We start from the raw sequence: 14,089 nt of genomic DNA, 5'->3' as shown, positions 1-14,089 counted from the left end.
CCCTGGGGCAGACACGTGTGTGCAGCCCAGCCCAGCCACGGGCAATGTCCCCACCCGTGTCCACGCGTGTCCGAGCCGCCAGGCCCGGCCTGTGTGAGCAGCCCCCGAGCAGCGGAACCCCACGCGTGCCCTCCGGCAGTGCCACGGGGCAGGACACGCAGCGCGGCCCGGGACCGGCCCCCGGGCGCGGGCGGGGGGCGGGAGCGGCGCTGGGGGGAGGAGGAGGAGGGGGAGGAGGAGGAGGAGACTCGGCCGCAGCTCCCGGCCCGCGCGGGCCGCCCGCTCCGCCGCCGAGCCGACACCGCCGGGTGAGGGACCGGGCCGGGCCGGGCCGGGCTGGGCTGGAGGGCGGGAGGCGGCACCGGCCGTACCGGGAAACTTGCGAGAAACTTTGGCGGGGGAGGGGCCGCGCCGGGCCGGGCCGGGCCGCGGTGGGACGGGCGGGGCCGTGGCGAACCGGGCGGGGCCGGGCCGAGCGGTGCCTCCCGGCCGAACCGGCAGGAATTCCGCCGCAGCGGAGGAATGTGGGACTCCCGCCCCCCGGGCCGCGGCCAGTGAGTGACAGAGCCCGGGGGGCGAGTGGGGCCGCCCCCGCCGGGAGCCCGCGGAGAGGGGCCGCGATCCGCCCGTGCCGGTGACCCACGCGTGCTTCCCGCGGGTGTCCATGAGCCACGCGTGCTCCTCGCGGGTGTCCCGTGGATGTTCGTGCTCCACACGTGCTCCCCGTGGATGTTCCAGGGGTGCCCCAGGTCCACGCGTGCTCCCCGCGGGCGCTGCACGGTTGCCGGTTCTCTGCATGTGTTCCCGTGGGTTTTGCTTGGGTGCCTGTGTACCATCTGTGCTCCCGTGGGCGCTGCTTGTGCCGGGTCCTGCCAATGCCTGAGATTCCTCCAGGAGCAGCCCAAGAGAGCACGGGCCTGGGCTTGTCGCTGAGTTTTAGCAAAACTTCACCATTTCAGCAAATATCACCAGAAAAAATAGTTCTTTCCCCCATGCAAACTCCAGAACTGCCAGCGGCCTCTGCTCCCGCTGTTCCAGCACTGGCTCTCCCAGCCCAGCCGGATTCGGTAGCAGGTCTGGGCTGCACCGTCCCAAAAACCTGCCGGGGCTGCGGGCAGCCGCGGCTGGACCCTGTACTTATCCCATTAGGACGCACAGCAGCCTCCCATTGAGGTTTCCTGGGGCGGTTTGCCTGCCTGGCCGCACCGGGATGTGAGATCCAGGACGGGATGTGAGGTCTGTGCCTGGATGTGAGGTCCATGCCGGGATGGAGACACTCAGACCCTTTGTTGCGGCATCATCGGGGAGCACATCCAGCTGCCTCGACACGCGTCCTGCCGCCACGCCACGCCAATCCAGCAGCTCTGGCTCTCCTTCCGGAGCTGTTCCTGCTTTGCTGGCGCCGGATCCGGGCTGTAACCCTCGCTGGAGCTGCTGGGGTGCAGCTGAGTACCCCAACTCCAGCTCCGGGGATGGTGTTGGAGGCTCGCGGATGATGTCATCAGATGACCTCATGCAGATGACATCATGCGAATAGCATGTAGATCTTCATAGCCTGTCTTCCCTTCGTTGTGGTGCGCTGGCAGAGGTGTCTGCGGAGCCAAGCTGAGACCAGATGCCGGTGGCTGGGCTGTGGGCTGTGGTCCTCATTGAGGACCTCACTGGTGTCTTCATTGGGGATCTGCCTGGGGCCATCACTTGGCTGCCTGCTGAGGACCTGGCTGGGGACATCGCCAGAATCCTCACTGAGGACCATCCCAGGGATGTTGTCACTCAGTGTGCCGCTCCCCAAAACCAGGGACCGTGCCCCCGCCGCCCCTTCCCTCCAGCCACCCACCGCAGTCGCCACCTGACCCCTCCTGTCTCCTGCAGGTCCCTGGCTGCAGGACGGTGAGGCCATGCCCTAGGGCATCCCCGCCATGAGCCAAAGCGGGGCCTCCTCTCGCCTGGCCGGCTCCCCGCCGCTGTCGGGGGGCTCGCTCCTGGCCCTGCTGGCCCCCGAGCCGTCCCCGTCCCCCCCCAGCGGGACACCCTCGCCCGGGCCCCCGCCGGCGTTGCTGGAAGGGGACTGGGAAGGGCGGGAGGAGCTGCGGCTGCGGGAGCTGGAGGAGGCGCGGGCGCGGGCGGCGCAGATGGAGAAGACGATGCGGTGGTGGTCGGACTGCACGGCCAACTGGAGAGAGAAGTGGAGCAAGGTGCGAGCCGAGCGCAACCGGGCGCGGGAGGAGGTGCGGCAGCTGCGGCACCGGCTGGAGGCCCTCACCAAGGAGCTGGCCAGCCTGCGCCGCGACCGGGACCGCGACCGGGACCGGGACCGGCCGGACGAGCGCCCGCCGCCGCCACCAGCCAGCGCCGGCAGCCCACCCGCTGATGGAGCAGAGGGAGACACCGGCCCTGAGCAAGAGCCTGTGCGGGATGTGGGCACTGAGGTTCCCCAAAAAGCCAAGGTGGGGGTGCGGAGCTGCCCAGGGAGAGCAGGGGAACAGGGGAGCTCCTCATCCTTGTCTGCTACCCATGTGCACCTCCAAACCACCACTGCCTGTCCTGTAAAGATGGGCAGTGTGGGAGGGGACTGCTCTTGGGGCAGACCCCTCTCAGAGCAGTACAGGGTGGTCAGACCCCTCTTGGATTAGTATGGGAGGTGTCAGACTGCTCCAAGCAGGATTTTGGGCTCAGACCCCTCTTGGAGCAGTATAGGGTAGTCAGATCCCTCTTGGAACAGCACTGGGGGGATCAGACTCCTCAGAGCAGTGTCATGAAGAGATCCAGAACCATCATAGCCCCACGCAGATCGCCTTGGCACTGGCACCAGTCCGTTTCCTGGGGCTTTCTCTTCAGGGGCACTAGGCAAAAATCACAGTGCCAGTACAGGGAATGGTGGCATTGGCAGTGCTGGTGGCATCTCCCAGCCACGGCTTGACTGTCAGGGTGTTCATAGGGGCTTCTGGGAGGAGTTTCTGCTGAAGGAAGGAGGGGGAGGAGGAAGGAGGGGACACCAGAGCCACCTCAGGAATGCTCCCAGCTGCTCCAGCCATCCCTCCTCTGCTGCTGTTGGCTCTGTAACAGCGCAGAAGTCACTGCTCGGAGTGCCATGCTATAACAGTTCAGTCCACTTGACAGCACAGCTGCCAGGTGATAAATCTGAGATTAATGTGAGCATCCCCCATGGGCTCCACACTTGGTCCCCAGGGACATCCTGTCCCCCAGAAACCCCAGTGGCTCATTTACTGTGTGCTCAGAGCACCTGGTAGAAGGTCACCCATGTCGCAGTCCTGGGTGAGATCAGTGTCATAAATTGTTTTTAAATCTTTTGATACCAAATTTCCAGCATGACAGGGAGCCGGCAGCAGAGTGTGGTGATATGTGGGAGCACCCCTGAGAGGGCAAGTCCTTCTTCATCAGCCTTAGGGGATCCCTGGGGAATGGAGGGAGGGATGCTCTTGGTTTAGGGTGAGAGCTGGGTGCTGTAAGGGCTGGGAAGCCCTCTCACCATGTCCCCTGTGCTGGGCCACCCACGGCGCCACAGGAGCTGGAGCTGATGGAAAACATCTTGACGAGCAAGCAGGAGGAGAGCTGGGAGCAGCGGGGCCCCCGGGCCTCCTTCAGCCGCCAGGAACGGAGCCGCCTGCTCTGGGAGGACGTCAGCGTCGTGGAGGAGGATGCCACCAAAGTCACTGCCCTGAAGCTGAGGCTGGATGAGTCCCAAAAAGTGCTGCTCAAGGAGCGGGAGTGAGTGCTTGGCACATCACCCTGCAGGGTGCCAGCTGATCCCAGGCTGGTCCCCACTGGGATGGCATGTCCAATGAGGTCCTGCAGTGTGTCACTATCATTGCCTTTCCCCAGGGACAAGCTGGCACTCAGCAAGAACATCGAGAAGCTGGAGGGCGAGCTCAGCCAATGGAAGATCAAGTACGAGGAGCTCAACAAGAACAAGCAGGAGGTGATGAAGCAGGTGAGTGAGGTGCCTGGGGAGCAGAGCTGCCCCAGGGGGTGGCCTGTCCCTCAGAGAGTGGCACATCCTGGTGGACATAGTGGCTCACAGCCACTTCCCCGACTCCAGGTTGCTTGTTAAGGGTCTTTGTTAATGCTATTGATGCAGTGGGTCCATCCATAGAGGATGGGTGGATAGTGTGGGCAGGTGGAAGGTGGGTGTTCACAGCTCCCTTTATTGCCATGTCCCCCCCCATAGCTCAACATCCTGAAGGAGATTCATCAGGATGAGCTGGGGCGCATCTCCGAGGACCTGGAGGATGAGCTGGGTGCTCGCTCCAGCATGGACAAGAAACTGGCTGAACTGCGTGCAGAGGTGAGGCCAAACCCCAGTGTGGGGGCCAAAGGGAGCAGTGAGAGGGGCGCTGCTGCCCCCAGCCACGCCCTGTCCCTGTCCCAGATGGAGCGGCTGCAGGCAGAGAACGCGGCTGAGTGGGGCCGGCGGGAGCGGCTGGAGACGGAGAAGCTCAACCTGGAGCGGGAGAACAAGAAGCTGCGGGCACAGATCGAGGACCTGGAGGAGGTGCTGGCTCGCAAGCGGCGCCAGACAGCCAGTGCCCTGGACACTGACCTCAAAACCATCCAGGCTGAGCTCTTCGAGAAGAACAAGGTGCCACAGGGGTGGTGCTGTCCTCCACCACTGCATCCCTGGGTGAATCTGTTGTGACTCCCTCAAGCCCAAATTTTGCTAACACCCTTCAAGGGATGGTGGTGACCCCATCCTCGCTCCATCAGCTCCTGGGTCATGGGGTGGGGCAATGGGAGAGGTCCCTGGGGAGGGAGGAGGGGGCACTCAGTGGTGGGGGTGGCTGTCCCTTGCTCAGCCCTCTCCCCATGCCCTCCACAGGAGCTGGCTGACCTGAAGCATATCCACACCAAGCTGAAGAAGCAGTACCAGGAGAAGATGGCCGAGCTGGCCCATGCCAATCGCCGTGTGGAGCAGCACGAGGGAGAGGTGAAGAAGCTGCGCCTGAGGGTGGAGGAGCTGAAGAAGGAGCTGGCCCAAGCTGAGGATGAGGTGGGAAAGCTCATGCTGGTGGAGAGGGTCAGGGAGCTGTTCTGCTCCCTATGCAGCTGCCAACAGCACCATCCCATCCCATCCCATCCCATCCCATCCCATCCCATCCCATCCCATCCCATCCCCTCCCACAGCTGGATGAGGCCCACAACCAGACACGGAAGCTGCAGCGTTCTCTGGACGAGCAGACGGAGCAGAGCGAGAGCTTCCAGGTGCAGCTGGAGCATCTGCAGTCACGGTGAGCAGGGGCTGGGTGAGCCACACCAGGAGCAGCAAAGATGGGATGATGTTCTCCTTGCCACCATCCCTCAACCAGCATCTGCCTGGTTGAACCCTGGGCTAAGGATGGCCAAAGTGTCTCCGACACCCTCGGAAGGGGCACAGCCTTCCTGTGAGCAGTCTTCACCCCACTTTGAGCTGGGTGGCATTCACCTCCCAGTTAAACCAGCACAAGGCTGCCCAGAGACCAACTCAGCCCAGTTTTATGCTGCTTAGTGTTGCACCCACTAGTACCCATGGCCAGGGCAAGCTCCTAGCATCCCACACTCGTTGGGGGAGGTGGGAGCTGAGTTTTCTTGCCCTTAAAATTTTATTGGCCCTGCTTTGCCTCTCCAGCAGTAAAGAGCTGAAATGGCTGTGGGATCAATGCTGTGGCTCCAAGAGGCGCTGGGGGGGGGTGTTTATAATCATCCTTTATTTTATTGGGACATCTGCATTAAATCATGGAAGCATAATGGAGGATTCATCGGCCCCCCCCAGGCTCCCTGTGCGCTCAACCCTAAATAATTCATGCTTTCCAGTAAAATGTAGTGGGCTGCTTGGATCTCACTGGATCCTGGGCCTTTGGATTTCAAATTTGATTCATAAATTTTCCTTGATAAATTTTCACGCAAGGGCAAGAAAAGTAAAAGAGCTAAAACCATCACAGGTTCCTAGGAATGGGGACTCCTGGGCTTTTTGGGGGGTTCCTCAGTTTAGGGGGATGACACCTCCCTTCTCTGCAGTCCTGGCTAGGTCTGTGCTGCCCAGCACAGTGATGTCCAGCCAGGGCGGGGTTTATCCTGTGCCCCACTTTGTGCCGAGCACCATCCACAGCTCCCCATCCCATGCTGTAGTGTTGGCCCCACACTGCGGGGGCTCATCCTGCACTCAGCACTTAGTGAGGGCTGCAGGAAGGAATCTCTGGGGTGCAGTCATGCCGTAGGGGTGCAGGGGAATGGGCTTGGCTTCAGGGCCCCCCCCCAGGGCCGCGCTGCCACCCCGCCCCAGCAGCTGTCCCCCGCAGGCTGCGGCGGCAGCAGAGCGCCCCGCTCTTCGGCAAGATGCGCAGCGCCCGCTTCGGCCCCGACGACGCTGGGGACGGCACCAGTGACCCCGACGAGGATGAGGACCTGCAGATACAGGTGCCCTAGAGCCCAGGGCCAGTGCCACCACCGCAGCACGTCCCACATCAGTCCTCTGCATTCAAGTGCACGTCGCCACGGGGCTCAGCTGTGCGGTGATCCTCGTATAGATGGGGAAACTGAGGCACGGAGCGGTGGGGAGAAATTTGCCCAGGGGTGCTCCAAAACCCACCGCCTCTTGGACAGTACTGGATGCCCCTTTGGCCACTGGCATCTCCTGGAGCACTGATGTGGCCACCGAAGCCAGCGTCACTGAGCAGCCCAGGAGGAGGAGGCGCAGGCAGAGAGAGGCACCAAGCTTGGCAGCCACGAACTGCCCACTTCTTTTTATATATATATTATATATATGTATGTATTTGTATATGATTTTTTATTAAAAATACAGAGCCCAGATGGGCCGTGGCTCTGGTGGCGGTGTGAGCTGCTGGTCTGTCCCCACACAGAAGCGAGGGTGGGGAGGGGACACATCGGGGATATTTGGCATTTCTTCACCAGCCATGCATGGGCCTGGATGTCACCCAGTGGCATCCCTGTCCCCATGCCTGGAGACCAGCCCAGTGTGGGGGTAAAGCCTGTCCCTGGGCCTGTGCAGTGAGGGGTGCTCACCCTGGGGAGGTGCAGAGGTGCTCACCTGTGGGTGCTGATCACCCCAGCACAGCCCCTTCAGCCCAGCCCCCCAGCACACGGCCTTGGGGGCTTTGGAGGCGCTCAGACACAACCTTATTAAAAATTAATATTTCGGTGAGCTAATCCCCTCGCTCTGCCTTTTAATTGATTGGCTAAAAGCACAGCTCTTTGCTGCTCATGGGGTTTTTTAATTCCCTTTTATTTCCAGCGATTATTCATATTTTTATGGCTCAACAAGTGAATCCACAGGGGGTGGGGGTGCCTGGGGGCAGTCTGAATGAGAGGCCTGGAAACCAATTTGCGGGGCACAAAGAGGGGATGAGGTGACACCTGAGCGGAGGGACAGACAGGAGGCTGCTGCCGCCGCCCGTCAGTCGCTACGGGGTGTTCACTCTGAAGCCGGATGATGATGGAAACCTCTTTGCAGGGCGGGCGGTTGTGGCTCAGGTTGGGCAGCCCGGGGGTGGAGGGAGGGCACCGGGGCGGGGCCGGGCGGGGCGGGACCGGGCGGGGCCGAGCGGCTCCGGGACTCGCAGGACGCGGAGGCTCCGGCGGGTCCGCTGGCACCGGAGAGCCGGGTAAGGCGGGGGAACCGGCGGGGGAAGGGGGACGGGCGCAGGGGGTGACATAGGACCGAGGTTCGGGCTGACAAGAGTCGGGGGCAGACGGCCGGGGGGGTGACAACGCCCGGAGGGACGTCCCGCTGGGAGACCCGGGAGTGATGGGTGATGAGGGGTCGGGGGGCGCCAGGTGTGGGGGTGCCGAGGGGACAGGTCGCCCTGTCAGGTGCCCCCCAGCATCTCTGAGCTCCCTGGGGGTGTTCATGTGCGTGGGGTGAGGTGATGGGGATGGGGAACGGGGGGGATATTCTCATCAGAGGGAGCGCTGCCCCCGGCCTCTCTCGAGACAGCGGGCGGTCCCCAAGGTGCTGTCCCAGTCGGATTCCTCTGGATGCTGGGCTTTGGGGACCAGGGTGTCGCCGGCATGGAGGAGCATCCCCGGGGACGGCCCTATTCTGTTTCCTGGGTTACTGCCTTCTACCTGGAATTTCTTCACACGGGAAAAAGAACCTGGTCCCCACCTGGTCCCAGCAGTCGGGACTGGAGGAACCAGCAGGGACCAGGCTGAGCGAGGCCGAGCTCATGGTAGGGTAGGAGGGAGGCTGGGTTACACCAGGGGGGCGAGGTTGGAAGCCGGGGGCCCCCTGGCACCCCACAGCAGAGCTGGCCTGGCCGCTACCGCTGATCCCAGCCCGTGTCCTGCCACCGGGGCCATGCTGTTGCCCAAGCGAGAAGCCCGGGTGGAAGGAGGGGGAGTGCGAGAGGTGATGGAGACCTGTGGGCGAGGTCAGGTGTGGGTGTCCCCTCGGACACATGTTGGAGCTGGCGGCAGGGGACTGACCACTTGTCTGTGCCACCGTGGCTCCACCGTGCTGGCAGGGGTTAACACCGGACTGTTCCACTCGGATGGTTCAGGCAGCGAAGGGAGGAGGAAGAGGAGGAGGAGGAGGAGGAGGGGAAGGAGGAGGAGGAGGACGACAAGGAGGAGGGGGAGAAGGACGAGGAAGATGTCACCCGTCGATCTGTCATTTCTCTTTTCCAGCCAGCATGGGGGACACTGCTAGCAGCAAGCTGGGCCGGTAGTGAGACAGGAGGGGTACGGAGGAAGAGGATGGAGAGGGGGGGGCGAAGGTGAAGGCAGCCCCCCCCTCCCAAAATATCCCCTACCCTATCGAGCCATCGCCATGGCGACGAATTTTAACGACATCATCAAGCAGGGCTATGTGAGGATGAAGAGCAAGAAGCTGGGGGTGAGTGGGGATCTTGGGGAATGGGGAGATATGGGGGGGACACCCATGGATTTGAGGTGCTGGTTTCCCAGTGAGGTGACGTGGACAGGTCCCTCTTGCCGAATCCTGTGCCCGTTTTGGGATTGAATAAGCAGCCCCCCTTTTGGAGGTTGTGGAGGCAGAGGGGTGGGGGATGGCAGGGACGGGCCACTTGTTGGTACCCAAGTCACCCAGCAGCCCCAGGGGTCCAGCTCCTGCACTGGCCGAATCCTGCACCGAGTAACACCCGCTCACCTGTCCCAGGTCACCCAGGGTTTGGGGGATATCTGAGAGCCTTCCCTTCCCCCCGTGCCTCAGTTTCCCTGCACACACAGTTTGACATCGGAGATGCCCCACACCGGGAGGGGTTGAAGCTGCTGGGTGCAAATTAGGGTGGTGTGGGAGTGCAGCACCCATAGGTGGGGGGTCAGGGGGTTTGGTCGCCCATCTCCGTGGTTTGGAGCCGGCAGCCACGAGCATGCTGGGTAATTTCATGCTAATTAAGGAGAACAAAGAGGGAGCGGGCTCGAGGCGGGGGGGACATGCCTGGGGACGGTGGCCCCACCACCTTCAGAGACAGAGGATAGAGGAGAGGGGACGGGGAAATGCCAGAACAGCGGTCCCCTTGGGAGCTTTGTCTGTGTTCATGAATTAAGCTCTGTAATTAGCACTGGCGGGGGGTGGGGGCAGATGATGGCAGCCCCGGCACATCCCTATCCCTAGCATCCCCTCCTGTCCCCAGGCCAGCAGGATCAGCAGAACCAGGCACGGGTCCTGGGGATGGGGACAGGGGGACGTGGGGATGTGGTGGGGACAGGGACCCCCACCTGCACCAAGCAGCCGCGTTTTCTGTCCGGCAGATCTACCGGCGGTGCTGGCTGGTCTTCCGCAAATCCTCCAGCAAAGGGCCCCAGCGCTTAGAGAAATACCCGGATGAGAAGTCGGCGTGCCTGCGGGGGTGCCCCAAGGTGAGGGGGTGCGCTGGACGGGTGCTGGGGTGCTGCTCACTGCTTGGGGACCCATGCCAGGGCAGGTCCTTCCCTGGCTAAACTCGCTGGGAGGCTGTCAGCCCCTGCGCTCCGGATGGGGATGGAGCTGGGTCTGGGTGCAGCAGGTGTCAGGGTCTGGGAGCAGCAGGGAACAGGATCTGGGTGCTGCAGGTGTGAGGGTCTGGGTGCAGCCCTTAGTGACCCCCCCCAACTCCTGTGCAGGTCACTGAGATCAGCAATGTCAAGTGCATCACGCGGCTGCCAAAGGAGACCAAGAGACAGGCGGTGGCCATCATTTTTACAGACGACTCCGCCCGGACCTTCACCTGCGACTCAGGTACAGGGCAGCGCCCAGGGGAGCCGGGCTGAGGGTGCTGGGTGGGGCACCCCGGCGTGGCCAGGGTCGCCCAGGGGCTGCCGTGGTGCCTTGCAGAGCTGGAGGCGGAGGAGTGGTACAAGACGCTGTCGGTGGAGTGCCTGGGCGCCCGCCTGAACGACATCAGCCTGGGGGAGCCCGACCTGCTGGCGCCCGGCGTGCAGTGCGAGCAGACGGGTGAGCGCGGCGGCGGGTGCTCGCCCGGGGCTCCGCCTCGCTGCACCCCCCGCAGATTATTTTATTTTCTATTTTTTTTTCCCCTCTCCAGACCGGTTCAACGTGTTCCTCCTCCCCTGCCCCAACCTGGACGTTTATGGCGAGTGCAAGCTGCAGATCACCCACGAAAACATCTACCTCTGGGACACGCACAACCCCCGGGTGAAGCTGGTCTCCTGGCCCCTCTGCTCCCTGCGCCGCTACGGCCGCGACGCCACCCGCTTCACCTTCGAGGCTGGACGGTGAGATGTCACCCCTGCCAGGACAGGGATCACAGCTGGGTGCCTTCATCCAGCTGGGTGCTCCAGGCAGTGGCACTGCTGGCATCACCACAGAGCATGCCTGAGGCTGGGGTGATGGCCATGGCCTGTACATGTGCCCGTTCTGGTTCCCAGCTCAACACTATGAAAGGCACAGCTCTAACAGTATGGGAAGCTGTGCCAGCTGCCATCTGGGGTGGGTTTTGTTTGTCATCCGTTGGCTTGAAGACCTTGGTGACATCCTGTGCCCTGTTCCCACAGGATGTGTGATGCAGGAGAAGGTCTCTACACCTTCCAGACCCAGGAGGGTGAGCAGATCTACCAGCGTGTGCACAGTGCCACATTGGCCATCGCTGAGCAGCACAAGAGGGTCCTGCTGGAGATGGAGAAGAACGTCAGGGTGAGCTCCAGCCCATGTTGAGGGGGGACACATCTGGGGAAGACTCTGGGGGCCCTGTGTCACCCTCCTCCCCCCATCTACTGCAGCTGCTGAACAAGGGCACTGAGCACTTCTCCTACCCCTGCACCCCCACGACCATGCTGCCCCGCAGCGCCTACTGGCACCACATCACTGGCTCCCAGAATATGGCCGAGTCCTCCAGCTATGCTGGTGAGTGTCCCCACCCCACCCCTAGGAGATGCTGCTCCTCCAGCCCCCAGAGCTTTCCCCACCAGGTGAGCCCACCCTCTGTTTTGTCCCCAGGGGAGGTGTATGCAGGTGCCCAGGCCAGCTCGGACACCGACCTCCTCAACAAGTTCATCTTGCTGAAGCCAAAGTCCTCCAAAAGTGACAAGCCTGAAAGCAGGGAGCCCACATCGTCCCCGTGAGCTGGTGTGGGGGGACTGTGTCAGGGGGTCCCCTTTTTCTTCTCCAAGGGGTGACAAGGATGCAGGCAGTCACCCCTCAGAACCTCCAGGAGACCGAGCTGGGGCACCTCGGTGCCAAGACCTTAGGAAGCAGGCACTGGCTCACGTCCTGGTCTGGCATTAGTGGAGGTGATGGCTGGCTCAGCCTCAACTGACTTCAAATATATATTGAATATCCGTATTGTAAGAGGTATTTCCTTCTCACATGAATGCAAATGTGGTGGCTGCTGAAGAGCCCTTGGGCGGATGCCTAGAGGTTTTTGACTCTTGGGGATCCAACTGGGAGGTTGAAGAGAGGTGGGGGGTCAAGAAATTCTGAGTTTTCTGCGTGGCAGGACGGCTGGAGCATCACTCTGCCATGGCCATGGAGCAGCGGCAGAGGATGCAGTTGTGCCAGGCTGATGGTGCAGGGTCCCACCCCTCTATGAAGAACAGGGTGCTCCTGAGGACACCCTGCCATCCCTGAGCTGATTTTTGCACTTCAAGCTATTTAAATGCTCGCTGTAGAATTGAGATGTCTCAGGAGAAACTGGTTTTCCTTCCAGGGGGATTGGTTGGGGTGAGCGGCCACATAGAGCTGAGCTCCCTGGCTTCTCCCACCCCAACACCCCTCAGTCCTCCCACAGCTGTGTCCCCCTGCCATGCCCCTGGTTTTCTGCTGGTGGGCAACCATGGGACTGGTTTTGGCCAGTAGCATCTGTCTCTCAAGGGGCAGCTTTGTGGATATGAGAAGCCCCAGGGCAGAGAAACCCATGCTGATGGGGAGAGAGCCACATTCCTCTGTGCATTCCCATGGCCCTCACTTCCCCCTCACCCGCTGGGGGTGGAACTGGGCTTTATGTGCTGAACTTAAAAGCAATTGATTTTTTCTAGTTCTCCTATTTATTGACCTCCTTTAGAAGGGCTATCTTTTTATTGCCGTGCAAACCTTGGTGTTCCTTTGGAGTCTTCTTTCCGTCTGGGTTGGATGCTTGGTGGTTTTATTTCTGCCCTTTAAAGCTCCAGGTCCATGTGTTGGGCACAGGGAGTGTCGTGATGTGGGAATCTGTGGTCTGTAAATACTGTGTTTCAGGGTGATGTAGCTTGTGGCTGAGGGGACATGGGGACAGAGAAAGGCTGCTCCTCGCAGCATGGCAGGGCACAGAGGGGCTCTGGATCCTAGCACTGCCCAGCAGTGTGTCCTCCCTAGGGTGAGAGGTGGTACTTGCTCTCTTTTCCTGGCTACACACCTCATCTGGAAAAGATTTAACATTTGTTACCAAAAACGTTTGGGTTTTCTGTTTTTTAAGGAGTTGCTCAATGAATAAACAACCCTTATCCACATCCACCCTTCCTGTTTGTCTGTTCCATCCAAGCGTGCTCGGGAAGCGCAAGTGGGAGTAGTGCCTGCCAGAGAGAAAAATGCTGATGGGGGGAGATTTCCTGAGGTTCCTGGCAGCATGCTTGGCTGAAGGCTTTGTTCTGCCTCCAGCTATGGCCAGGACATTTCAAGTGAAGCCCTAAAACTGCTGGGATAGGAAGAAGGCTGGAGCGAGTTGCCACTCTCCATCAAACAACTCTGAGTGGAACAGGATGCCAGCACCCCACTGTCACCCTCACCTCCAGCTGCCTGTGGCTCCAAGTCCCCAGGTGAAGGAGTCTGAAGGCACACCACCTCCCAGCTATCCCAGAGCTGTGCCAGGTAAGCTATCCATGCCATAACTGCCTGGCAGCACTGGCCTCAAGGTAAGAGAGCCATGCCAGCCAGCACAGTGATCCATCCAGGGACAGGGACTTGGGGAGCCATGCTGCAGCCAGCTCTGCCATGGCAAGGAAATGGAAGCAGCAGCCTGGCTGCAGTAGCTTTTGCCTGGAGGAGAAGGCAATGCTGACATGGGCTGCTCTCCTCAGCTCAGTGTGACCCTAGCACCACCCCCTGAACTGTCCTCATCCACACTGGGATGAGCACAGGAGCACACAGGCCTTCCCCTCCTTCCCAGCCCCCATGGTACAGGAGCTGCAGGTCTCTCCAGCAAAGTGTCACCAAGAAGCTCATCCCAAGTCATGCTGGACAGTGGGGAAGAGGAGGGGTGACAAAGGCTATTGCTTTCAGCCACTACCGGGGGGGTCAGGGCATGGGACCTGCACCAGACTCCACCCCAGCACACACTGGAGGCTGTGGGCACACCCAGCTCCTCAGAAAAGGGTTATACAGCACAGGGGTGGAGTCTGTTCCAGAGGATTCTGTAAGTACAGCTTTGCCTGCCTGGCCCTGCTGGGCTCCCCTGCAGCGCTGCCTTCTGCAGCATTTCGCCCACCCTGGCCTCAAACATCTGCTTTAAACACAGCACTGGATCAATGAACCACGGGCTGACTGCAGGAGGGGTGCTGCTCTCCTCAGGAGATAATGTCACAAGCAGCAATCAGCATCAGCAGCAATGCTCCCTCCAAAGCAGATCTCATTAAGTTAATGTCTATTGGAGAGAAGTAAATGATGTGACATCTCCTCCAGCAGCCTAGGATGAGCTTTCACGGA

General features: G+C 61.1%; 2 protein-coding genes across 2 annotated transcripts; both read left to right on the top strand.

Annotated features, from left to right (window-relative positions):
- Positions 1-695: 695 nt before the first annotated feature.
- CCDC102A (coiled-coil domain containing 102A) lies at positions 696-6,819 on the top strand. The gene is made up of 8 exons (XM_088172005.1): positions 696-2,447; positions 3,527-3,729; positions 3,844-3,952; positions 4,190-4,306; positions 4,391-4,600; positions 4,838-5,008; positions 5,143-5,246; positions 6,294-6,819. Exons 1-8 carry the CDS (start codon positions 1,920-1,922, stop codon positions 6,418-6,420), a joined length of 1,569 nt encoding a protein of 522 aa, XP_088028131.1. The 5' UTR covers positions 696-1,919; the 3' UTR covers positions 6,421-6,819.
- Positions 6,820-7,542: 723 nt separating this feature from the next.
- DOK4 (docking protein 4) lies at positions 7,543-12,897 on the top strand. Its single transcript, XM_014889020.2, has 9 exons — positions 7,543-7,616; positions 8,641-8,848; positions 9,727-9,834; positions 10,078-10,192; positions 10,289-10,408; positions 10,500-10,689; positions 10,969-11,107; positions 11,194-11,317; positions 11,411-12,897. Exons 2-9 carry the CDS (start codon positions 8,783-8,785, stop codon positions 11,533-11,535), a joined length of 987 nt encoding a protein of 328 aa, XP_014744506.1. The 5' UTR covers positions 7,543-7,616; positions 8,641-8,782; the 3' UTR covers positions 11,536-12,897.
- Positions 12,898-14,089: the final 1,192 nt, after the last annotated feature.

This window comes from Sturnus vulgaris, chromosome 12 (assembly GCF_052056855.1).
Source record: "Sturnus vulgaris isolate bStuVul1 chromosome 12, bStuVul1.hap1, whole genome shotgun sequence".
In the NCBI taxonomy this organism is placed as follows: domain Eukaryota; kingdom Metazoa; phylum Chordata; class Aves; order Passeriformes; family Sturnidae; genus Sturnus; species Sturnus vulgaris.
The sequence above is the reverse complement of the archived record's forward strand: the minus strand, read 5'-3'. Positions and strand labels throughout refer to the sequence as shown.

Excerpts from the sequence above, each read along its gene's own strand:
- CCDC102A (XM_088172005.1), top strand. The coding sequence starts at position 1,920 with ATGAGCCAAAGCGGGGCCTCCTCTCGCCTGGCCGGCTCCCCGCCGCTG. Across the intron at positions 3,730-3,843 it reads GTGCTGCTCAAGGAGCGGGA|GGACAAGCTGGCACTCAGCA; the intron begins GTGAGTGCTTGG and ends GCCTTTCCCCAG. Across the intron at positions 4,307-4,390 it reads TGGCTGAACTGCGTGCAGAG|ATGGAGCGGCTGCAGGCAGA; the intron begins GTGAGGCCAAAC and ends TCCCTGTCCCAG.
- DOK4 (XM_014889020.2), top strand. The coding sequence starts at position 8,783 with ATGGCGACGAATTTTAACGACATCATCAAGCAGGGCTATGTGAGGATG. Across the intron at positions 9,835-10,077 it reads GCCTGCGGGGGTGCCCCAAG|GTCACTGAGATCAGCAATGT; the intron begins GTGAGGGGGTGC and ends ACTCCTGTGCAG. Across the intron at positions 10,409-10,499 it reads CGTGCAGTGCGAGCAGACGG|ACCGGTTCAACGTGTTCCTC; the intron begins GTGAGCGCGGCG and ends TCCCCTCTCCAG.